The sequence below is a fragment of the Abramis brama genome (assembly GCF_963993115.1).
Source record: "Abramis brama genome assembly, chromosome: 3".
Lineage (NCBI taxonomy): Eukaryota > Metazoa > Chordata > Actinopteri > Cypriniformes > Leuciscidae > Abramis > Abramis brama.
The window spans coordinates 54605670-54631181 of record NC_139965.1 but is presented as its reverse complement, the minus strand read 5'-3'; the positions used below and the strand labels follow the sequence as shown (position 1 = coordinate 54631181).

General features: G+C 37.1%; 1 protein-coding gene across 3 annotated transcripts in view; it reads right to left on the bottom strand.

Moving 5' to 3' along the window:
• kcnip4a (potassium voltage-gated channel interacting protein 4a) overlaps positions 1-25034 on the bottom strand; it is a 199151-nt gene extending 174117 nt beyond the window's left edge. For 2 of the 3 annotated variants that reach the window (XM_084109433.1, XM_084109428.1), the window contains exon 1: positions 24755-25034. In XM_084109433.1, coding sequence (XP_083965559.1) covers positions 24755-25001 — 247 coding nt within the window. In that variant the 5' untranslated portion in view covers positions 25002-25034. Of the gene's footprint in view, positions 1-4167; positions 4320-5349; positions 5370-24754 lie in introns of those variants that run through there. The other variant, XM_084109430.1, reaches the window with a different exon arrangement.
• Positions 25035-25512: the final 478 nt, after the last annotated feature.

Below are 25512 nucleotides of genomic sequence, written 5' to 3'. Positions count from 1 at the left end.
GACGTGCAATGGCTCTACTACTGTGGATCTGTTTGGAAATATATTCTCGTTGGCAAAACAGACAATGTTCTAATAGTCTAAAATGTAATAGTCTAAAATTAACTTCTTGTTTATTGAACTGTTGTATAAAATCAGTTACATTTGCAATCATGCTGATATTCGGGAAAACAGCACTCCCTCTTGTGTGGTATTGCTAAATGATCCTGTCACAAACATTAAAAACAAGAACTCATACAGGGATATTTTTTGCCCATATCTTAAATTTTGGGGGCATTTTTATTAATTTTGGTGCCCCAAGCCCCCATGAATTTCATACTTTGGCCCTGTCCCAAATGGCACACTTCATATGCATTTTCGGTCTTGCGCTCTTACAATGGCTGCTGCGTGCGCGTGTCCATTAAGTCCATGAGACCGGAGGGTGTCCCATTTGTCATTTTAGGTTTCAGAAGGGTGCTCGCGAGCGCTCCCTTTGCGGTCGATATGCACCCTAGATGCAAGCTCCGCAGCAGACTTCTTCTCGATAGACGTCACAAAAGTGCGGACTCAGAGGAAGACGCGAGCGTTTAGGGTGCCATTTGGGACAGGGCCTTTGGTGTGTGCGTGGCTGTAACCCATAGACTGTAAAAAACTATGGACGTAGTGTCCGTGACATCACCGTAGGTTTCTGAGGAGCATTTTTGAAGCCCAAAGTAGGCGGAGCCAGCCGTCGCCATCTTGGCAGCGAGTCACTCCAGGATAACCAAAAATGGGTAAAGAGGCGGGATTAGCTGAGGTGACGTGACGGCTAACGGACAGCAGACAAACGGCTAGTAGTGATAGCAGCGGCAATCCACCTGTCACTCAAGTGGCCACGCACTTAATTATGCAGAACTTTAAAGCTTAATATAATTTAAACGGATGAGTTATATAAAAAAAAACTTTTGTACAACTTTTTTCCTCCTATAAAGTTGGGCATATTAACATGGGGGGGCTATGGGATTGACTCTCTTTTGGAGGCTGTCTCTAGAGGCCAGTTGATGAATTGCAGTTTAAGCCACTTCCGTGTTGGATTCAGAGAGACCGGAAGGTTGCTGCTCGGTGCAAACGGAGGCCCCTTCTGTTGCAAGACCCGTTTAACTCTAAAATCGCCATTAACATAAATATAAAGGAAATCTGCAGCTGTAAAACGAAACAAAATAGTCAATAAAGAGATCATGCAATGACCATAAACCTTCTCTGCCTTGCAATTAAACAGCTTCATAAAATACAAATACATTGAAATGCATCTGTATTGCAGATATATAACATCCAGAGCAAGCTAGATGCCTAAAACCACTTTTAATAATGCATTTTTCTGCCGTGTCAGTTTAATCCATCTTGAAGGTTATGCTTTTGAATACAATTATATAGTCAAAGCAGATTATGCTGCACAGAGACAGGCCAGTGTTGAGCCAGCCAAATAAACCCATTGAGTTTGTCCATTCAGCGAGGCTGGACACTGACAGCAGCATCTGACACTATAAAGGGCCCAGCTGTTTCCCGAGCCGGTGTGATTACAGCTACACAGCGCCTTAGATAATAACTGTCTTATGAATAGAGACACAAATACATATACACACATACAAAACACAGGATGCACTTACATCACGCAAACATAAACATTCAAACACACAAATAATTTGATCTACATATTCATCTAATATTGGAATGAACCACATACTGGATCTATATAAAGCATGCCATTTCTTTTCATGTCATACTGAATTACCCCCACTTGAGAATTTCAGAAATCTTTTTGAACAACATTCCCTCAGCATCTGCTTTACTTTCATTAGTATCGTTTCCATTACAGTTTCCATGGACTTTGCCAGAATGTCTTTTTTTAGCTAGCAACACTCACTTGGTAGTTTGGAGCTACATTCAGAAGCAGTTTCATCATTTCACACTGTACGGAGACCGTAATCAGGAATGAGATGGAAATAATCCACTTTAAACCAACGCAGTAACATTTAAAGCAAACCACAGCTTGAGACTAACACCACAAAGTCATTTAACAAATGAGAAACTGTAAATTTACAACTCTAAAAATTCATCGATATCCCTTTCACTGTAATATAATGATTTATATGCCTGTCACTTCACATGAGACCATAAAGTCTGATCACTCGAAACACAGAACACAACATAAATCCAACACACAGCAGTAAAATGATCAATATCACATCAGCATTACCACCCCGAGGTCGCTCTTTCAGCAGATTAGACATAAATGTGTCAAGGGGCTTGACTTCAAAAAGCAGAGGAAGGAAGAATGTTCTAAAGATTCCCAGCAAATCTGAAAGATTATGTACTTTTACTATAAAATATTCCCTCTATGAAAGGGATAGTTCACCCAAAAATGTATATTCTGCCATCATTTACTCACCCTTATATAGTTCTACACCTATATGACTTGCTTTATTTAGCATAACATAAGAGGTTCTGCCAAAATTCATAAAAAAAAATAATGGGTAAATAATAGGTAATTCAGGCAGGTTTAAATAGTTTGAGAGTAAATAATGACTCAATTTTCTTTTTTAGGTGAACTATCATTTTAATGGTAAAATAGAAAGGAGTAAAACAGAGTGTTTGAAAAGAGTATAGGACACATACAGGTTTTCTAATGAAACAAAACTCTACTTTTCAGCCAACTCAGTCTATAAGAGTGAAATTGGTGCCAAATATTAGTTTCAAATGAGATTTGAAGAATATGATACTGTTTGTTTTAGCATCATTCAGAGAGCTCCAAGTGTCGCTTTCTGAAATGAGATCACCAGCTGTTGAGCCAACTTGCATCAGAAGTAAACATTTGCCTCATCCTCATCCTTTTTTTCTAACTGACTGCAAACTGTAGCCTTTTTTTTTTTTTTTTTTGGATTCAAAATCTAAATAAATGTGTTTTCATTATTTTTTCATGGAAACAACAAACTGGTTCACAAAACGGAACTTAAAAAAAAATGCTATGCCTATAGGACAGGGGAAATATGGTGCAAGATCTTGACAGTTCACCCAAAAATCCTAATTTGCTCACCCTCATGTCATTCCAAACCTGAATGACATTCTTCTGTGGAACACAAAAGAAGATAGTTTGAATAATGGCTGTGGTTAAGTCCTTTCCTCACCAACTTCCCTCCTTGTTCACTAGGAAGTACGTCATTGCTTACGTTGCACGAGTGCCCACTACTGGTGGAACCCTTGCAATGGTTATAAATGGAACGCCCTAAGCCCTTGATCACTCATGGATAAATTAAGTGCGAGCAATGCGAGTTTCTGTTGTGTCACGTTAAAAAAGGTGTTGTGGTCTATGGATCTGTCTTAAGTATATGAGTAGACTCGCTCCCTCGGTCAGAATCAATGGGTCGAGTGTCTGTCCAAATAAACTTCCTTCGTCCACTTGAAGTTGAACACACTTCAAAATGGCGACAGATTTCCCCAGAGAGGAAGTGCTTAGGGAAATTTGCGAGTGTATGTCTAAAAGTGGAGCTAAACACACCCAATGTTGATGAACAACTTTCATTGTATGGACAATTTGGAGACGTTTCTCAAAATATCTTCATTTATGTTCCTCAGAAGAAAGAAAGTCATACAGGTTTGACACGACATAAGGGTGAGTAAATGATGACAGAATTTTCATTTTTGGTGAACTATACCTTTGAAATACACTTTTAATGTGTTTTCAGTTCTTTAAAAAAAAGGCTTCAAGCAAATGTAGTCTGTGTAAAGAAAATAACTGATGGACTTTCCTGGTTTTAAGAAATGCACTGCACTGTGTCGTACACTACTTTAAAAATTCCACTAGACTCCAAATTAGCCTCTGGTTTAAGACGTTTAGACTTTTTTTGGGGCGGTAAATGGCACAAATACCAGTAAATTGACTAGAGCAAACCTTAGTAAATCACCTCGCGTGATTCATTTAAACACTCTCCTGAAAAGGGAAACTCCTACAAATGCATATACAATAAGATCAGCTGCAAAAATAACTAGTCTTAATGTCTTATGCAATTTTGTTTAGTACAGTACTTAAAAACATTTAAAAAATCCATTAGTTCAATCAGACTCTCCCAAATACCCATATGGACTAAACTTAGCATTCTCATTCTGGGTGGTAGCCTACTATACAACGAGTCATTTTCTTGAAGAGAGATTTACCTTTTTTGCTGGAGGAAGCCCAGGAGATGATCCGTCTGAACAGACAGCAGTTGAGCAGCACTTTCTTGGAAAGGCCGTGATCCTTGCCAAACTGAGACAGGTCTTCGTCCCACTGAGTCCTCTTGACTGGGGTGGACATGGTCACACTACAACTATTCAAATCCGGTAGCTTCTGTTAAAATGATGCCATTGGATCCTACAGTTTCTTCCTAAGACTTTATACTTTCTTTTCCCCCCCAGTGGGCTGAGGCTAAATAAAATATTACTGTTCGGTCATTGAAACTTCTACAATAATAACTAATTTACAAAAAAAACCTATAACAACACTTCCCAAATATTATTACGCTTTGCATTATATGGTTGCTCAACTATGCCTTCACCCAACAGAGAGATTGTGGTCCCATTTTATATTGAGTGTCTTTAACTAGTATGTACAAACATTAAAGTGAATCAAATGATACTTTCTCAACCCTGTTCCTCGACTCGAGGCACACCAACACAACACATTTTTGAACACATTCTAATCAAACACATCTGATTAAACTCATTAGCTCATTAGTATAGACTGCAAGACCAGAAATATATGTGTCAGATAAAGGAGACATCCAAAATTGATGCGTCTCTAGGAACAGCCAGGGTTGGGAAACACTGGTGTACATACATTATTTTACTTACATTAAAATATCTGCATGTAATTACGGCTGTAATTACATATTTAATTACACTGTTGACCTTTCCCTTACCCCTTAACCCAACCTTAAACCTACCATTAACCACCAAACCTGTCCATAACCATACCAAATCCCCTCTCAATAGCAGCAAGTGTTTAGCAATACAACATTAATACAATAAGTAAAAAATAAATGAAAGTACATAGTAGACACCTAATATAAAGTGTGAGCAAAATTGCATCTTAGTATGGATTCACAATACAGATCCCAAAACTATGTTCTATGCCAGAAGGGTTTGAATATCCTCTTCAATATAATAGCAACTAGTAGGAGTTTAGCAACAGATGAACTTAACATTGAAGAATACATCAAACTACAGGTACACGAGGCAAAAAGCTCCTGTTCTACTTTAGGGTCAAACTGAACTACTTAATTCTGCTTTAAATGAAGCAGCAAAATTAACCCACAAAAGAGTACTGCACTCTCTCCTCCAGTGAGAGTATTTTCTTACCTTGTGGCTTAGAGGAGCTGCTGGACCTTCACCGGCTTCACAGAAACACAAAGATGCTCAGGTTTCACGCAACTGAACTCTTTCTCTTATTTCGTGTGAGAAAAGAGGAGGGGAGGTGATCAGACTGTCTGCTGGTGGGCTCAAGCCTTTATCCGCCCCTCTCTCACTATAGGGGACAGCAAAACATCATCAGAATCTGCACCTGAGAGCAGCCAATCAGAGAGCGGCATGATCATTCATGCAAATGACGGACATTTTACTCACAGGACCCGTGTCACATGTGCACACACAAACAGAGCCTATAATGAAGTGTTGGATCACAGACAGATTCCCCTGCTGCTCTGCTGCCATATTTAGCAACATTTAGACCCCCCGCCCCAACCAAACCTCCCATAAAATCACTCAGCATGCTGCATTTTCACAAATCAACAAGGACAACTATACCGAGAATACTCGCACCCTGTACGTACTTGATCCTGTCAGCAATGATTTCGTTTCAGATGCTATACAATAATTTTATAATAATTATTTACAATTTATGATGGAATATTGCAGTGTTTTTTTATAAATGACTTAGCCATACACATCATTATTTTCTATTCATGTGCCTCAGTCTTTAATCAAAATAGCTTCCCCTCTCTCTTGCAGCAAAATCTCTTCTCTTCTATAATGACGTGTTTATTGGCATGGGGGCGGGGCAACCTGTCACTCACATGAGATTGACCAATAGAAAACCACAACCACCAAACCAATTCCCAATGGATAAAATCAAGGCCTGTCCTACATGTTGTCTTGTTTGAGAAGCCGTTTCACTTGAATATGCGTCCAAATAGAGAAGAAACGCCTATCACAACTTCCGTTTCATGACAACTTTAAGACTTTATTCTGAAAAAAGCTAACTAAAAAAAAATATATAACAATTTATACGGTACTATTAATTAACATTCATTTACACCAAATAACAATGAACAGTATTTTTACAGCATTTATTAATTTAGGTTAAAATTAGTATCTCCAGATAATAATTCAGTTTAACATTTTAGTTGTTTAAATTAACAGTAATGTCTTATGAACAAACATGAATTAACAAAAGTGCTAGTCTTTATATTTCCTGCAATTTTGCTTCTCTAGTAAATTTATCATGCAAGATATTTTTTATCAAAAACGAGACAAAAACCTGACTAAGAATATTCTTTCTGCAGAACAGCAGTAAGAATAATACTATATTAATTAAAACATTTCAAATAAACTAAGATGTGCATATTCTTTGAAATGGTCTCTTACTGAACTGTTGACGCTGGCTCTTGCCATTTATTTCAATTCGATTTTAGTCACAGTGCACAGTAATTTAATCAGCTCATTCATTCTCATTCATGTCCTTGATAGTGGCACTCAAGAGCACAAGGATTGTGACAGAGACCGCTATCTTGCTCATCTGTATCTGTCATCTTGTTCATGATCATATATATATATATATATATATATATATATATATATATATATATATGCCTCTAGGGGTCTAACGGTACACATATTCTTACCAAAAATGTCATCAGATGCGTGCGTTTTGTTAACTCAGAGCACAACAATTTGAAAATACTACAGGTTTTCTACTAATACAAAGCTTAATGCTAAATCCTGAAGTATCCCTTTAACTAAATGAAATCGACAATATTTATGACATATGGTTCACTTAGTGCTGTGATTTAAACTGAAAATGCAAGCTAAATGATGCACCACTGCTCTTTAGTTAGAAACCTGTATTGATCTCAAGATGAAGCGAACCCTGATCCAGAGAAATCAATAGATACCACACATCTGTTATACTACATATAAAGACAGACTGCAGTGAATTCTGCTTGATGTTATTGAAAATATGATTTCAAGCACTAAATCAAGATTTTTAAGCATTTTGAAAAGACACCCAACAATGTATTGTTAAGGCAGGCGTCTTTACACAGCAGAGAAGGCTACATGAACAAACAGGAAAACGGGTCTTAACGCATAAGCTTGTCGGAGAAAGTGTTAACAGTACATAGTTGTAACATGGAGTCCACTGGAGGAAAGTGCAGCTTAATATTATTCAAAACAAGATCAAATATAAAACAAAGGCATGGCATGAAACTCAAAACAAAAACATGGACTTACAAACAGTGGTTATAGGTAACAATACTTGACAAATTAACAAGGGAAACATGAGGGCTTAAATATACAAGGACTAATGACAAGAGACACCTGTGTGCACTATGATCAGACACTAAACCAATGACAACATGACATTCACATGGGGAACACGTGAGGGCAAGGGAATCACATGACTGACATGAACATGACCCAAACAAGACGTGACAATGGTATGATATCTATGGAATTTTAAGGTAATCAGCTAACCTAGATAGTTATTTTTATTATTGCCGTTTTATTCAATTTTAATATCTGAATGTTAGTGAGAAGACGGGGGAAATCTGCATATGCGATGGGCATCGGTTACGATCATCTTTGCTTGCTTCTTTGAAGACATCAAGTAAAATGGTTCTATATTTAACGAAGCACATACAAAAGATCTGGACCCGAAGCGACGCAACCTGTTTTACAGAATACGGAATTCTGTTGCTTTGACCCGTGTTAAGGCTCCTCTGTTCCTCTTATCTGACCCACCACACCAGCTAACAAAAATATGTTCTACAAACGTTTTGCTAACCATCCCATTAAGTCATGAAAACGTTATTTCTGAATGTTTTCTGGACGTTCAAAATGTCCAGTTTTTTAAGGCTGCTTCAGAAAGCTGAAAACTGCTGCCTCTGTATGCACTACATAGCAGACAATTGAAACCCATCTCAGATTTTGTGTGTGTGTGTGGTGTGTGTGCGCATTTACACACACACAGTTGCAATTGAAATTATTCAACCCCCATTGCAAATCAGGTTTATTGGCAAAATTTACAGACTTTCAGCTGTTTGCAATGAACAAATCAAACAAAAGTTCACACAAATAGCTCAACACAACAAATGTTTCAAGTGGTTTCCCCAAATTCAACTGAAAATGCAACTTTTAATGAGTTCTGCAGTCTCAAAATTAGTGTAACCACTGTTCCTTTAACTTTGAACTTGTAAACTATGCTTCCAACTGTGTCATCTTTTTGTATCCTGTTCCTTGTTTGTGAAGGGAGATGATATATTCTCTTAACTTTTTGGACCATTCTTTTGACTTAGCCATATTTCTAACTTGCAGTCAAACGTGACACTCAACAAACCTAGCCAGTTCAGATATTTCATGTGTTCTTGCTCAAGCAAACCTGCTGCAACTAATGAAGCCCTTGATTAGTTGCATCAGGATGCTTAACACCACCTTTTTTTCCAGATTTGTGCTGTTGTGAGGGATTCTATTCAGGGGTTGAATAATTTTGAAACTGCAGTCATTAAAAGTTGCATTTTCAGTTAAATTTGGGGAACTTAAAACATTTGTTGTGTTGAGCTATTTCAATTACTTTTGTTTGATTTATTCATTGCAAACAGCTGAAAGTTTGTAAATTTTGCCAATAAACATGATTTGCAATGGGAGCTGAATAATTTCGATTGCAACTATGTATATATGCACATATATTATATAAACAAAAATGATTAGATGCGATTAATCAAGATAAGTCAATTTGACAGCACTAATCTAAATACATGATCAATTGTTTTCAAAAATACAGTGAATTAAATTTTATACATGATCAAAAAACAAACACTAAAGTTCTAAACAAAAGTTCTGGAAAAATGTGTTCATCTAAACCTTTCAAATCACAAAACAACAGCCGCTTAACTAACTGCTAGTTCTATACATCCCATCACTACTTGCCTCCACCTGTGTTTTAGTTTGTTTCTATTATCTATACATTATAGTCTTCATTCAGTAGTGCAGGGCTATATATGTGTAAAATCAGGCCGAAAAACATAAGATTTGGCACATATTCACTCTTAAGATAACAAGAAATTTCTATAGAGTCAGCTGGTACAGTATTTACTATATTTGCAATTACTCAGAAGCAAAACATGGATCACCGCAACATATCTTCAAAGAGAGAGTTAATTAGTCCAGTACTCACAGACAGCAAAATCCTGTGCCATTACAACACAATAGTCGGATTTAACTGAAAATGTGATACATTCCTCTTATCCAAAGGGGCCTGTTTATCTGAAAATAAGAAGATAACAGCATGCCGTCTGCATTAACATCTTCAAAAGAAAAAGATCATTTGTTTACTGAGCCACAACACTGCTATGATGTTTTATGTTATCTCATGTTAAATACAATTTTGTAACAATAAACAATTACAGTATTTATTAATCTATAGGTCAATGTTAACATCAAAATATATTAATTAATTTGAACATTTTAGTTGTCTAAATTAAGATTATGTAATATGAACAAACATGAACCAAACTAAGTAAGTATATTTATAATAAATAATGCTGTAAGAAAAAAAAGAAGAAGCCTACTGGGTAAGAAAAAAAAGTGCTGCAAGCACAAGATAAACTACAAGAAATCATTAAGACTACAAAGTTTTCACGTTGTTTATGTAGTTGCAAAGAGTTTGCACAGTGTTGCCCTAATTTTCTGAGGTCTCATCATAACTCATTATGACTGTGAACAGTGGAGGTCTCTAGTCCCTCCTCTACTGCTCTTTCAAAGTCACTGTGGTCATGAGTCTGACAGTTGCCGTCTATGGACTCAGCAGGTCTAGACGGAGAACTGTGAACATCAGCTGAACGCTGCGCAGCCATTAACAGCAACCTTGGTCCCCTTCAAAACAGCAGCGAATGGCACAAAGCCATTTGTTTCAGCCTGGCGTGTGAATGTGGAGCAAAAAGCTTCATCAGCCGAGTTGAGTTTAAGTTTGAGATTTAAACACAGTCTTAGACTTCTAGTGAAATTAACGTTGCATTAATGATCTAATAGAGCACTGCAGGGATGATGTATTTTTGTAGGCCAAAAACCCAGAAACAAGTTAACATTTTAGCACGTTCAGTTCCATCATTCCCAATCGTCCCAAAATCAATGGGATTTTTGAATGGGATTTTAAATGCCTGAAATGAGGTCTGTGATGAACACAAGTTTAAGATATTTTCACATTTTAATTCAACATCAGAAAACACACAAGTAATACCCCCTTTGTGGTTTTATAAAGGCTTTTACTTCTCAAAAAGGCAGTTGTTATAAAGTGGCTAAATGGGACCATAGAAGTTGTCGGAGATAATACACGTCATCAGTAAACTCATCTTCACACAAGTCCGCTTTTACAGCCTCAAAACGCAAAAATAATTCTTGCAAATTATTATAACTCAAACTGGCTTTTGGAAAATGGCTTCATTTATAGCTTACATTTAGCTTTTTACGTCTGCCAGTAGTATTTAGCCTTCAAAATTCATTATATCTGCATTCATTTTTGAAGATTATAATGATGAACAAAACATGTGATAATCAGAAAACTATTGTTGGTCACAGAGCTTGTTTTCTGCAATAATTCAAAAGCCAATAGAAAAATCTAATTGGGTTTTTGTTGAGAGAACCAGGGGGGTTTGCCTACAAAAATATGTCATCACTGTGTTTACTAGATGTTTACTGTATGGGAATGATAAAGCACAATGGATAATCTCCATGCTTGTTACAGACACATTTATGATTTTTAATGCATTGCTGACATCTATTCTGAATACTTCTTTCTCTGTGTACTGTAGACCAAATATAATAGTTCAGTTTTAACCCTAACAAATGGTAGTTTAAGCTCATAGACTCGGACACACACACCGTCCCACTGCTTTCCCCTGAAGGGGACTGTGAGCCGATGTGAGGGGATGTCCACATCAATTATTTAGCTAATCTACCGAGTAACAAGAGATAACATCCAACATACTGCCAGTCAACCTGTTTCAACAACCCAAAAAACACACTCAGTGACGTTGATTTAGTGCTTCAATGTAAAACAATATTTACTCCTACAAGTACTCTTGATATATGACTAAAAATGTATTGATTAAACTGACCCTCCTGTTCATTTGCGATATATGATATAAAGCATGTTCCTGAGAGATCACATACAAATTCAAATAGCCAATTCATAATAGAAGCTGAACCCTATTTTCTTCTGTGAATTTAAGTCACAGAACATCAATCAACCATTGCTTGAGTCTCCATTACTAATCCAAAAACATGACATGTTTCAACTGGCAACGACGTCTTTCAGAGGCAGTCCGATTGTGCAGTAGGCCATTGTAGTGCAATGAACAATATGTTAATCAATCAGTTTAAAAATCAGTAAATCAGTTTTTGCTTCGCCGAGGAAAACAGTTCAAAATCCAGACATAAGCAGAACCGTTCCTGGACGATTCGGCATTTTTGAACGAATCCATGAATAATTCAATGACTCATTCATGAAGACGATTTGCTGAAATGAATATGATTTATTTTTAGCATAATTTTCTAAGGAAGAAATAGTTTCCAGCAACCAGCCTGCTGAATAAATGATTCTGAGACTCGTTAAAGGTGCCTTATGTAAAAATTGAGGTAAAAATATCCAAAAAATGAGCTACATGCATCAAAAGAATGAGAAGAAATAAGGGCGATGATGTCATTAAAAAAAATGTCAAGTTATAGTGCTGCAGAGATATCAACCTCAATTAGCATTAGCATTAATAGCCACGGCCCGACAGGTGTCGTAATACCAGTTTCGGCCATGGGAGGCGGTATGCCGGCAACATAACCACCAGCCAAACATGCAATACACGAATAACTCGCACGGCTTGTGGGCGTACTTGAACCTGATGTCAATCGTGTGGAAAGTAGCCTACTGCCCACTACTACATTCAAATAAAATATGATAAAAAAGGAACAGAACCAGAGTAAACATTGGCACTGCTTTCCATCGCTGGAGACAACTAATGGACATGAAAAAAATGAGGTTTGACTTCGAACTTGCAACATTTCGTTTGGATTGGTAAGTAAGATGCTGTTAGTATTTCGTTAGAAGTTTGTTTTATATGTTTGTGTAGATTTTCGGGAAGTTATAACATAGAAATGTATCGAAGGCTGTTCGATAAACGTATATAACGTTCATAAATACAGTATTGTAATATAGTACACATAGCACAATCTCTATTGCTCTTTTTTTCTTGCCAACTACGTGACCTATATTATGTATATTAAATGGCTTTCCTGAGGTAAATCTGACATAATTGTTCTCCAGCTGTGTTATTGACCTCTTCACGATGATAAAAAACACTGATTGGTCGATATTATGTATGAGGAATACATTTTGGTAAGTTGTAGCCTAACGTTACTGTATCTTTCAGTGTTCGTGATTTTTTTACTATTAGCTAGTAGAGATGATCGGTTCACATGCGCTAGGGATCTGTCGTGTAACATTTACAAGCGCCAAAACGGTATTTAATTGACAGAATCTGAGAGCTGAGATTTTTTTATATCATAACTAACCTGCTCCGTCTAGTCTGTCGGTCTCCGTGTCCTCTTTGCTTCGCGATTTTTCTGTGCGTGAGAAAATTGATGTGTGGGGTGAGAGCGTGTGAAAAGTGTTTGCGTGAGTCTCACGGTTAATGCGTGAGAGTTGGAAGCTCTGGTTACGTTGGCGCTAGCTTGGTCAACATCAGCGAATGCTGTCTGTCAAATTAATGTAATTCAAACTAACAATAAAAATGTAATATGAACAAAACGAATATGAACATATTCACTGGTAAAGGTGAAGGGGAGTAGCTTGAAGATATTCATACTCTAGAGTAGACCAACTCACTTTCTGGAGGTATACTGCCCCCATCTGGTATGGAATGTGGAGTATGAATTTATTTATTTTTACATAAGGCACCTTTAATAAAGACACTTGTCGACACCTACTGCCATATGATGTAACGCTGCTTTAACCACGCTGCTCTGTTTTATATCTTTTATTTTTATTAGCCATATAAATGTTTTTGAATATAGCAGGAAGTATTTAAAATTAACGGGGTAGATTTAAGCAAAGTGCAAATATCCCAACTTGTTGGCAGAGGCTATTTACATAAACTCCGCCCATTGACGTCTGGTTGGGCAAATAGTATCTGCCACTATTTATAAGTATAAATAGCATCTGACCACTATTTACACTTACTGCAAAGAAAACCCAGCTATTTTTACATAGTGTAAATAGAGTCTATTGCTATTTGCACTTAAATGCATGTCAAAATAAAATACAGGTCATAAATCAAACTTAAAGAAATTGAATTGAAGGTAAAATGCAACTTTTATTTCACATTTGATTCTGGAGATCCTTTCTGGAACATTTGTGTGTAAAAAAAAGGTTTATAATTGTGAAAAGCAGCTAATAATGGGAAACACAGATCATATTGAATTTAATATAAAAAGTGAAATTGTTTATCCCAATTACAGGATAAAAAAAAAAAAAATTGTAATGCATTTTAATGATTACATTTTTCATTTCAGTAGCCTTATACAGTTTTTATTGCATGTATTATGATTGTCCAAAACTTACAGCCATGATAAAATCTTGTATGTTATCTACATCTATCATTCATGTTACATTTTAATCAACACTCTAATAAAACAGATATAAGCTTCAATTAAAAAATACCAGAATTGCTTATGTGCACATATTTTTCAAATATTCATTCCTTTTTCTCAAGAAAAGACTGAACTTTACAGAGCCTGTGCAGAGTCCTCATCCTACCCAAGGAAATTTAGTGTGCTACAATTTCCCCCTGGTCTCCACTATATAAAATGATGTTGAAATTTAGCCACTAGATGCCAGTGTTGTATATCAGTACATTCAAAACCAGAATGAGCTTCAAATTACTCTGAGTAAACACTTTACTGCTTTGCGAAGCCCAATAAAATCCCACATCTGCTTCTACTTCATTATCCAGATTGGTGATGATTTATGCAAAAATCACTATTTGGCACTTCATGAGATTACAGGTAGGGAAGGTAAACTGCTTAGAAGAGTGCAGAGATATCAGTTCTGTTACCTTGGTTAATACAAAAGCAATTCGGACTAATTTTGCTTAAAAACCTGTTATAAAAGGTCACTAATTTTTAATGCTGATGGCTCTAAATCTTTTGTTTTCTATAGAACTATATCTATCTATATACTGCGTATACGGTGTGTGTGTGTGTGTGTGTGTGTGTGTGTGTCTGTGTGTGTGTGTGTACAGTATATATTATATATATATATATATATATATATATATATATATATATATATATATATATATTATATTATATATATATATATATATATATATATATATATATATATGGTCTTAAATTATTATAAAACTTCCTTTATATGGCTTCAAATCTTGTGGATTTGAGGGCACATGTTCTGATCGTGACAGAAAAGGAAGGAATCTTTAGTGATGCTCTAATATATTCAGGTGATAAGAGAGTTGCATCAGTGGCTGCATTTGATCTGTGACGGATCTGTTTGCACGCTTGTCTTTAGATTCTGTCATATCTTTGATCTTACAATAGGCCAATTCAGTTATGAATTATATAACTTCGACTGTAGATAGTGAGAATGAAAGATATGAAGGCATCAAAACTTAACAGTTTATGATCAGAAAAAAGATCAATGATATTGATATGTCCATCAGAGACAATTAGTGCTGCAAAAAGTCTATGAGAGCTGCGGGATTATAAATTACATTTATGACACCACCCAAAGGTTTTGCGATTGAGAGGATGAAGTGCAGGTCAAATTCACAAGGAAAAGGCAAGTAATGAAACCAAGACCAATCCGAAACATTAACCTTCATGGCAGCTTAACATTCATTCAAACCACAGCAGACGGATGCTGAAGTGTGCGTTTGAGAAACTGCTCTCCATCGCGATCGCTGGCATTACACTTGAGTAAGCTAAGAAGACATATATGGCAGAATATGTGGCATAAACAAGCCTGGAGGGAGCTTCTAAACATGAAAGCGTGTCCGTTCTCCTTTTGGCCCCAGGCGTTCATAAACAAACGCCTTCTGTTGGCTCTACCCAGTGAGTTTATTTCTGCCGCGGGCTCTCGGCCCTCCGCCGCTCACGCCTGTCCTCGCTCCGACGGCAGGACGCCATCCTGGCAGATGCTCATCGCTAGCTCCCGACGGGAAAAACACAAGTTGGCTTCACAGCAAACAAAACCTGGTGGAAAAAGCCCGATAGACCAACGGGAATTACTCGTGGCAATTAATCCTTGATTTTCCAAGGGTGTGAAGTGGATGAACACACTATATTGGGGCTCAAAGCCGCATAAATATATTTAAGGTGACAATTCCAAGATTTGGAGGTTGAGTTTGTGCTGTTTAATAATATTGTGTTTCGTCATGAAATCTGATTCTTGTACTACATTTTTATGGAGCATTGTTTTCTCTCTAATGGCGCTTTTCCACTACACAGTACCAGCTCGCCTCGACTCGACTCAGCTCGCCTTTGTTTGGGTTTCCACTGTGTTAAAGTTGTACCTGTACCTGCTTCCAGGTACTTTTTTTCGTATCACCTCCGGCGAGGTTCTGAGCGAGCTGAGGCGTTACTAAAATCTGACGTGAAATCACGGCAGACTGCTGATTGGTCAGAGAGAATCGTCACTGTTCACTGCGTCATCATTGCACGCGACAGACGGAGTATCCTGAATAAAAAACAGCCTTTCCTTGCTTAGCTTTCCTCCATTGTCCTGTGTGTGTGGGTAGCGGGTGTGTGTCGTGTAGAAGATTAAGTCACGGCAGTTTCCTGCGGTGTCACTATGGCGACCAGGTACTATTGTGGAGGTACTATCTGCAATGGAAAACGGAGCGAAAAGCGAGCCGAGCCAAGACGAGGCGAGTCGAGTTGAGCTGGTACTGGTAATGGAAAAGCGCCATAACACAGCCTATTACCAGGCCAAGAAAGAATTGAATGACTTTATTTTCTCATTGGAAATACAGGATTCTGGCAACAATTTTGCAAAACGTATACGTTGCTCACTTATCAAGTGACTCGTCCACTAGCACATAAGTGCTAATTTTTTAAAAATAATTTTTTACATTTACCATATATAGCGCTTTTCTAGGTACTCAAAGCACTTTACATATGGAAGGGAGCAGTGCAGCATTCACCTGGATGATGCGACGGCAACCATATTGTGCCAGAATGCCCACCACACACCAGCTTATTGGTGACATTAGAGACAGTGATGAAGCCAATCAGTTTTTATATTGGGATGATTAGGAGGCCATGATGATGGACAGAGGCCAATGGGCAAATTTGGCCAGGATGCCGGGGTTATACCCCTACTCCTTTTCGGAGGACATTCAGGGATTTATGACGACCACAGAGAGTCAGGACCTCAGTTTAACATCTCATCCATAGGACAGTGCTTTTTTGACCCACACGTTGCATTAGGACCAACACAATCTCATGAAAATGCGAATCTATTTTCGCATATGATACGCACTGTAAACCCCTTGGGTAGGATTAGTGGTGTGGAGTACGTGCATATTACACGGCATAAAGTGCGTATTCATATGCACGCGGAAACTGCGCATCATATGCAAGAGAAAAATCTTTGAAAATCATATGCACATAAAATCTCTTTTTTGCGTATAAATTGCACGATAAATACAATTTGTGCTATAGATATGCACTTTCATGGTTAGGACCCACACAGACCACAGGGTGAGCACAGACTTGCTGGCCTAAATAACACCTTTTCCAGCAGCAACCTAGTTTTCCCAGGAGGTCTCCCATCCAGGTAATGACCAGGCTCAACTCTGCTTAGCTTCAGTGGGCAACCAGTCTTGGGCCACAGGGTTATGGCTGCCGGAAGGTCTTTTTCTCTATTGACGATGCGGGTTTACATTATAGCCTAGAATAAAAAAACGTGCCCGTAGGAAAATCTTTGCTAAATGATAATGCATTGCTTGTAACATGTTTCACTGAATTTTAAAAGTGAAATGTTAAATGAGAATATTTTATTACAGTTGTTAATACACAAAAAAACACCTACATTAAACCCTACACTAGACCTAACTGACAGTGTTAACAAAAGCAAACGTGAGATAAAAATACATTTGTAATACAACCATGCCATTTAGAAGGCTTTGAGCTCTTTTATCGTGATTTGTTTTTCATAGGTCTCGTACCCAAGCGCTCCACATCACTGTAACAAGTTTATTTTGTCAGAAAAGCCATGCATATGGAGCTGGTTGTGTATTGTAAATGTCAACATGTATTAGTTTACAAATCATACTGGTAAAAAGCGTTTTGAGGTATTGTGCAAGGAAACATGTATTCTGGTTCTATGGTATAACCAAGTCTGTATTAATCAATAATCTGTCCATATAATCATAATTTGTGTAAAAAAGAATAAAAGTTGTTGGTGATACTGCCTCTAGTGTTCATTTCAGCAGCAAAACTGCAGTGAAAATGTACATATTGGCTTTTGGATATTGCCAAAGTCGTATTTTTCAATGAGCCTGGGTTGCTTTACTTACATGATCTACACTGATTTTTAGAGCAAATTCTGTAGAATTGTTCTGTAAAAAAAAAAAGTGTTAAACAGTTGAGAGTACTACACTGGTACTTTTATAGCCTGGTTATCACTTTTTGTGATGATTCGGCAGTTAATTAACTGTGAAACTGGTGTGTATATATCCATGCGTGCACACTGCAGACCTCCAAACATCGATCTGAATTTCAGACATATTATTATCACCATCAACTTCCAAAGCAGATCTCCACCTCCAGCATATGACAGATTCAGGGCAAAGTATATTCATCATCACCGCTACAGCTACAGGCTGTCCAGCTAACAGAGCATAAAGCTCCATATGTGGTCACCATCTCCATCCAGAAAGAAAAGCTTTCCAAGAAAAGCTTTGTGTAACAGAATGAAGACTAATAATGGCACAAATTATTTGTTTCTGTAAGAGGCAATGCCATGGTTAAAAAGAAAAAAAATATTGTATTTTGAAAAAACCTGTTAAATAGTGACCCAAAGGAAGATTCGGTGGCCATCACTGAAAATAAACAATTAGTAGTAGTAGATTTTAAATTATATAGAAAATGTATGTGCATGTGAAGATATGAGCATTGTGTCAGTGTTTCCATTGCAACAAGAATCTAAAGAATTTCCTAAAGAATTTTGGCAACTCAGCATGGCACCTCAGTGCGTAATCGGCGCATTTGCTTTGCCAACATATGTAAAAACATTGTATGAAAGGTCATCATGTTGCTTACTGTACTTATAGACGAGAATAATTCTTGAATAGGCATGAGATTAATTAATCCAAGATAGAATATCCGCCTCATGCCTATTCCTCCTCTAATAACTACACAGCTCTTCATGACAGAACATAACATGAAGAATGATAGAGAAAATATTATAAACAAGAACACATCCAGACAAGCAGTGTGAATTATGGTAAAGAGCATTTCTTAATTCCTTTGGTGAATAAGATGCTAAAACACGAACAGTGTGTTCATGTAAACAATTATAAATTTCTTATTGAATTCCCCCCCGACAATTTCTTGTTTTATGGTGCACAGCTAATTGCCAACTAGAGCAATTAAAAGATCATTTTCCTCCATAACTGTAGTTATGCTTTGCTTGGCTCCCATTCCCCGCTGTCTCACCCTACTGTAATTTCATTGATGCTCATGTACAATGATGTTCATTGATGATCTGGGGTGCTTTGTCAATCTAGTCGCACAAAAAAAGGGGAAAAGCTTCAGTCTTGTACTTCGCACTTGGTTTAACATTTATTTTTCAAGGAATTTATAAATGTATGGAGACAATGTTGATTATGAACGGCTGGTTGGCAATGTTAAGCCTTTAAAATAAAGACTTTCCCAAGTAACAAGCAAAGTCCACCTGGCAAGTCTTTGGTACCACCCACTGATTATGCAACACAAAACTGCGTGACAATAAAAGAGAAAGACACATTGAGAAACGGACATTCGTAAGCCAACACTTCTACAGAGAGGGCCGGTGATGCATTACTAAAGGATCTAAAGGTAATGACTCGCGTACAAAAGGCTACCAGACCTTTGGCTTCAGATGAAAGCTGCACTCTGCCACAAGGTCATCAGCCGATCAAAATATATTTAATAATGCTAAAGCAAACACACCGTTTGAGTCATTCACCAAGTGCAAATGAAACGAGCACAGTGTGTGACCTTTTGAAAATAAAAAAAGCAAAAAAATGATAGTCAGTTTTCAAGCCTCAACATTTGGAAACAAGTGTCTCATTATACGTTGTAGTCAGCATGCCAAATGTAAAATAGCCTACTTCCTCCGTCTCGTCTACCATTCGGGATTTTAAATATTCAACATGCTAAGCTCAGCAGACTCACACTCTTCTATATGTAAATATGTACTTAAAGATTAACACTGTTCAAAGCCACAACAGTCACATTTCCAACTGAGTGGCTAGTTTCCAAAGCGTGGGTTTGGAATTAAGAATTAAGTAACTTGCAAAGTAAAATTGTCGCCTACCTAATACTGGCACGCACTGTCTTCTTATTTGTGCCAGATTGCTTTCTCTGCATGATCAATGTTTGCATGTTTTTTTTCCTTTTATATCAAGTTCCTAAAAAAGGAATATTTCATTATTTACTCATCCTCATGTTATTTCCAATTTGAATGTTATTTTCCCCCATAAAACACAAAAGGAGATATTTCGAAAAATCTTTACGCAGCTCTTTTCCACCAATAATCCATTGATAGTTTTTATCATGTTCAGATCCCCCCCAAAAAAGTCGCCCTGCCGCATCATACCTGGTTTGAAGTCATTGAGGACATTTGAATATGCAGGATAATGAATGAGACGAGAGAGCTACAAAAAGATTCTGTGAACAATGGCTTACATTTCAGTCTGTTCCTCACATGACTCTATCATACGGTTTCAGAAGACTAAAAATATAGCGCAGGAGCTGTAAGAACTACCATTCACACAAAGGACGCTAACTATAAAGATAACGATAAAGATATAGTTATAGTTATAGAATAGCAGAGTTTACGCCACAGAAACGATATTGTTGGAATCACTTTCAGCATGATTTTATCCAGCTGAAGAACAATAAAAACATTGACAGCCAATCAGAATCCGTCCTGCTGGAATGAGCTTGAGCATTTAAGTATTTGTATTTGTAAGTGACAGACAAGTGCGCGCTTAGAATAAACAGAATGATATCATCCACTAGTGTGGACGCTAAAATACTGCATGAAGATTCTTCAAAAATTCCATTTGTGTTCCACAGAAGAATTGTAGCAGAAAAAGATTGGAACAACATGAGAGCGAGTCAATAACAAAAAACCTTTTTGTACATAATTTTTTTTATTTAAAGCTTTATAAAACATTTTAAGCTACAGGTGTCTAAGGGGTTTACATGACCATTTTCAACTAAAAACATAAAACTTTAATGCATCTTGGCTGTTCGATTACACGACGACGGCGTTTTGGGTGCCTGAAAACGCAAACATTTGAAAACGGGTTTCAAAGTGCAAGTTTTTGAAACCGATAACGTTATTTTCTCCTCTAAAAACAAACCTGCATATTTGTAAAAACTGTGTCATCATGCACATGTGTAATATGTGTCTATAGGCGCATAGTGTTTCTTTACAAAATAACATCGCCAACTACTGGCCTGGCAGCATAATAAAACGTTTTTAGTTTTCGCCAGGCGGGTAATCCATCGACCGGAAGTTGAAGCCGGCCGCGTGCCGCCATCTTGTAGCAGAACTTCACTTGCGTTAGCATTCCATTGACTCCCATTCATTTTGGCGTCACTTTGACAGCGAATAACTTTACATCTGAGGCATTTAAAGACTCCATTTGTCCATTATTTATTTCTAAAGAAACACGACAATGTATAAAGGGCTCCATTACCTTCTATGTTACATTATGGCCCCGTAGAAACAGTTTTTGTAAAAATAGGCTAACGATTGCGTCATAACCACTCGACTCTCTGTCGCACAGTAGAGAAATTACCGTACAGACAGGAGGAGAAGCTCGCAGGCAATCGGGGGGACGTCAAGGTAGAAGCCCATAGATACATTATACTGTCAAAATAATTAATCAGAATACTTACTCCTGCTCACTCACGCCAAAGAACTCTTTGCTCAAGCTCGCCGTCTCTGCAAGATTAACGTTGGCAGTTTGCACGCACAGCTACGAGAAGATTTACATCTGTCAGACAGGTTGCTCACGTCATCAAGCTTAGTTTGAGTCGGTTTGAGTCTGCGTGTCAGGAACGGAAGTGCTAAAAAAAATAAATAAAAAAAAATCGCTAAAAATGGGCTTCACTTGTCTCAATTGAGTTCCAATGAGATGGCTCTGTCCACTTCTTAAACTGTCTATGGTTTTCGCGGATCCTCGTAAATGAAGATCGTTTTTACAACATTGTCATCTCTACGCGAAAAAAGCAAAGGAACATTTTTTAGTACATCGTTTTCGAGTAAACATAATTTACTCTAATCAACTAATTCACTTTTCACACTGGGCAATGATGTAGTTAGAAACAGGCGCGCTGGAAGCTGTTTCATGCGAGGGGGGCTGGGGGCTGAGGGCTGGGTTGGAAAATATGTGACGTCATTATGTTGTGGCTGACAACATGACATTTCTCTGTACTGTATATGTGTTGTAGCCATTAAAGAAAACATTTAGTTTCATATTTATGTTTAAATATTATAGGCTAATGTTATTTTTTAATTTAATCAATGTTAATTATAAAAGTGAGCATAAGCAGCATAAGAAAGATAAAGATACATCATGAGATGGCAATATGACTGGAGACATGGAGTGGGTAAGACATGATTTTGACCACTTCATTGAGTTTTGTTTTGTAGAAAGACTTTTTTTTTAAGATTTTCGTTTTGTATAAATTGTATCTTAATTTTAATCAATGTTTTATCAACCAATTGCCTGTATTTAATAAATAAGAAGCAAATATATAGCAGACAATGTAATAAGGCGCTGGCACAATCACTTGCATTGCATGTGAACTGGAGGGCGCCGAAACTCAGCTTGTGCCTCACAGATTTTAGAAATATAGGCTATATATTATAGAAAGCTTGAAATGTATACTTTTAAACGAAACTATTCAAAACGAAAAGAAATAGGCTACTCTCTGATTATGTAATCCAATGTGCATTTCACATGCATTTCTCTCTGGCGTCGAGTCCGCATCGCTAACTTCATTTTTGCAGCAACACAGAAAACAGCAGTTTATTAATAAACAATTGAATGTCTCCTTGCTATTTTTGACACATTCATACTTTTGCCGGTTCATTGTGGCAAGCTTAATGCATGCGGCCGTGCGCTTGAGTGCGGCTACACACGCTCATTATCCTGTATATAGTTATTTATAGTTTATTACTATTTAAGTAATAAAATTAATATAAAGGGGCGATTTGTCCACTAATGTCTTAAATGAACAACTACTAGTCGACTAGAAAAAAACTTTAGTCGGAGGCAGCCCTTATTACACATATTTCCGAACCAGCAGGCCATTCTGGGTTGAGCGAGCGACCCTGAGTGGAATGAGCGAGGGAGTGGAATATTCAGAAATGCGCTCTCCACTCACGTGCTCTGATCGGAACAAAGCATGACAAATTAAAATTTTATTTCATTTTCTCAGTAGCTTGAACACTCACTACATTAGGCATAAGAGAGTTAGTTAACGCTGTCCATTTATTTATTTTTATTTCACGTTTTTAAAGTACAATATTATGTTAGTCCACAGCCCCCCACTTTATATCACATTCATATAAAAATGAATGTGAACTATTGTCTGATGCCATCAAATTTTAGACCTATTTCTAACCAGTAGCGTGGGAAGGGGGGTGCTGATGCTATGAGGAGGGGGCTGCCCTCCTCATAGCATCAGCACCCCCCTTCCCACGCTACTGGTTAGAAATAGGTCTAAAATTTGATGGCATCAGACAATAGTTCACATTCATTTTTATATCCCTCATCCTCGTTAACCTTTGACTAATGCCTGCATTGATTGTGTCTTTTCTCACAAGATTAATTTGTAGCAGCTGTAAGAATTTCACCTTAAAAGACAAGTTTAAATGGCATTACCCTTGAAAGCACTCTAAACACAATATTTCTCTATGTAAAAGAGTGAATGTTAAGATCCATTATAGGCGAGCAAAACACATTAATGTCATTGCAGATTCAAGATTTAAATATCATCTCCTTGCCATGAAAATGCTAATTATTCTCTTTGTCTATGTTAATAACTTGTTTGTGAAGTAGAGAGCAAATGCAAGTAATTGTGTAGTGAATCAAATTGTTTCCTTCCATTTAAACAAACAAGCTTTACATAGGCTATGTCATTTAGTACAGAACACATGGACTAGCAGGGGATAAAAAGTCACTATTGGACAACAAACCATTAGTACAAATCCTGTTATTGCAGAGATAACCATCACATGCTTTTCCGCAATTGTTCTGCCATTATTATTGCAAAGAAATCAGTGATATGTGAGGACTTAATCTTTTATACTACGCAAGATAATGGGAAATTAACATTTTTCCAGGTTTGCACAAAGTACCAATGCACTTGAGGTCATTCCACCATCAGCAACACACAATAGGTTATATTAATGCTGTTGTGTTTTCACAGACACATTGGGATGCATATGGCAAGAGTCAATTATATAATGAAGGCAGATTTGATCTAAAAGGTTCTCTGTTAAATGGCTATATACTTCATAAAATAATAGGGTTTTTGACAGAAGTGGTATTAATATTTTATTAATAATCGAAATCGACTTGATATAAAAGAACGTAAAGCTGGATTTACAGTGATTGCTGGATGGCAAAGCCCATAATGTTCTATAAATATTAAGGGTTTGTAGTTTATAAGAGTAGAAAGTTTTTTATAGACATTCTCTGTATCATGGTCAGGGATTGTGTCCGCAGGCAGTGAGTTTCATCCCACTTGCTAGCTGCTTCTAAGGATGCGTTAAAACATTTTTATATATATATATATATATATATATATATATATATATATATGTATATATGCTGAAACACGTCAACAGTGAACAAACCTTGATGTTTAAAACACAACAGCTCATTTTAGTCCATCTAGTTACTCTACAAAGTAGCCTAGGCTATTACACAGCTTAAAGCCTGAACTTAAGCTTCAATATCACGATTTTCATCTAGATGCCATGACAATATAAATATTTCAAATCTATGGCCAATGTAAAGTAACAGGTGGCCTGAATTGCCCAACTCGTTGTACCAGCAGCTGTAATAAAGAACCTCTCATTCAAAGAACGGCAAAAGTACAAACATGACCGTTAGGTTGCCAAACTCACATGCGAGACATGCATGATAAAATGTGAAGGTGCGCGAGAGAATAATCATGATTCATGCACCTTTAGTCCTACCACTCGACGAACTTGACGAGTCCACTCGAGATGAGATGCTGTCGAGATTCTTCTCCATTGTAATAATAGTCTTTGTTTCCAGTTGTGTCTCCGTGTGTAGCGCACTTATGAGGGGCAGACTGTGACTGTTGCTCTTCTGTTCAGCGTTAAACAACTTCAGCTGATGCTGCTGTCTGATGCAGTGAGGATGCGCGTCACCGGTCAGGCGCGCTCTCGCGGACAGTGTTGTTTTCATTTGGGTAGTCAACTTTTTAAAAGGGCTATTTTTTAAAAGATATACTTAGATTTTTTTCGTATTGTTTTTTAAATCATAAATCATGTAGATGTTCAACTGCTTAAATATATGCATGCAGTGTTGCCCTCACAGTTTCTATTTTTTATTTTTTTTATTTTTTATAAATCAAATGTAAATTCATGTCCCAGCTACACTTAATGTTGTCTCATTTTCCTGGTTAAATATTAGGCAACCTTACATTACATAAAAAATACAATTCTATTTTGTATTTTTACATAAAAAAATTAATTAATGCTCTATTTATTCAAAACAAGTATAAATCAAGCTAGTGTTTTAAGCATTTTTACATTTATTCCAAAATAATAGGACTAACTAAAGGCAGCACAAATTTAAACAATATGTTATTTGTGAGCTGAAGCTCAGCTGTTCGTTTTAATAGTCAGCTTATTTTTGGATCAACAGCCATGTAAACACTGCTGGTCACATACACGAAGATGAATCTTTAATTTCA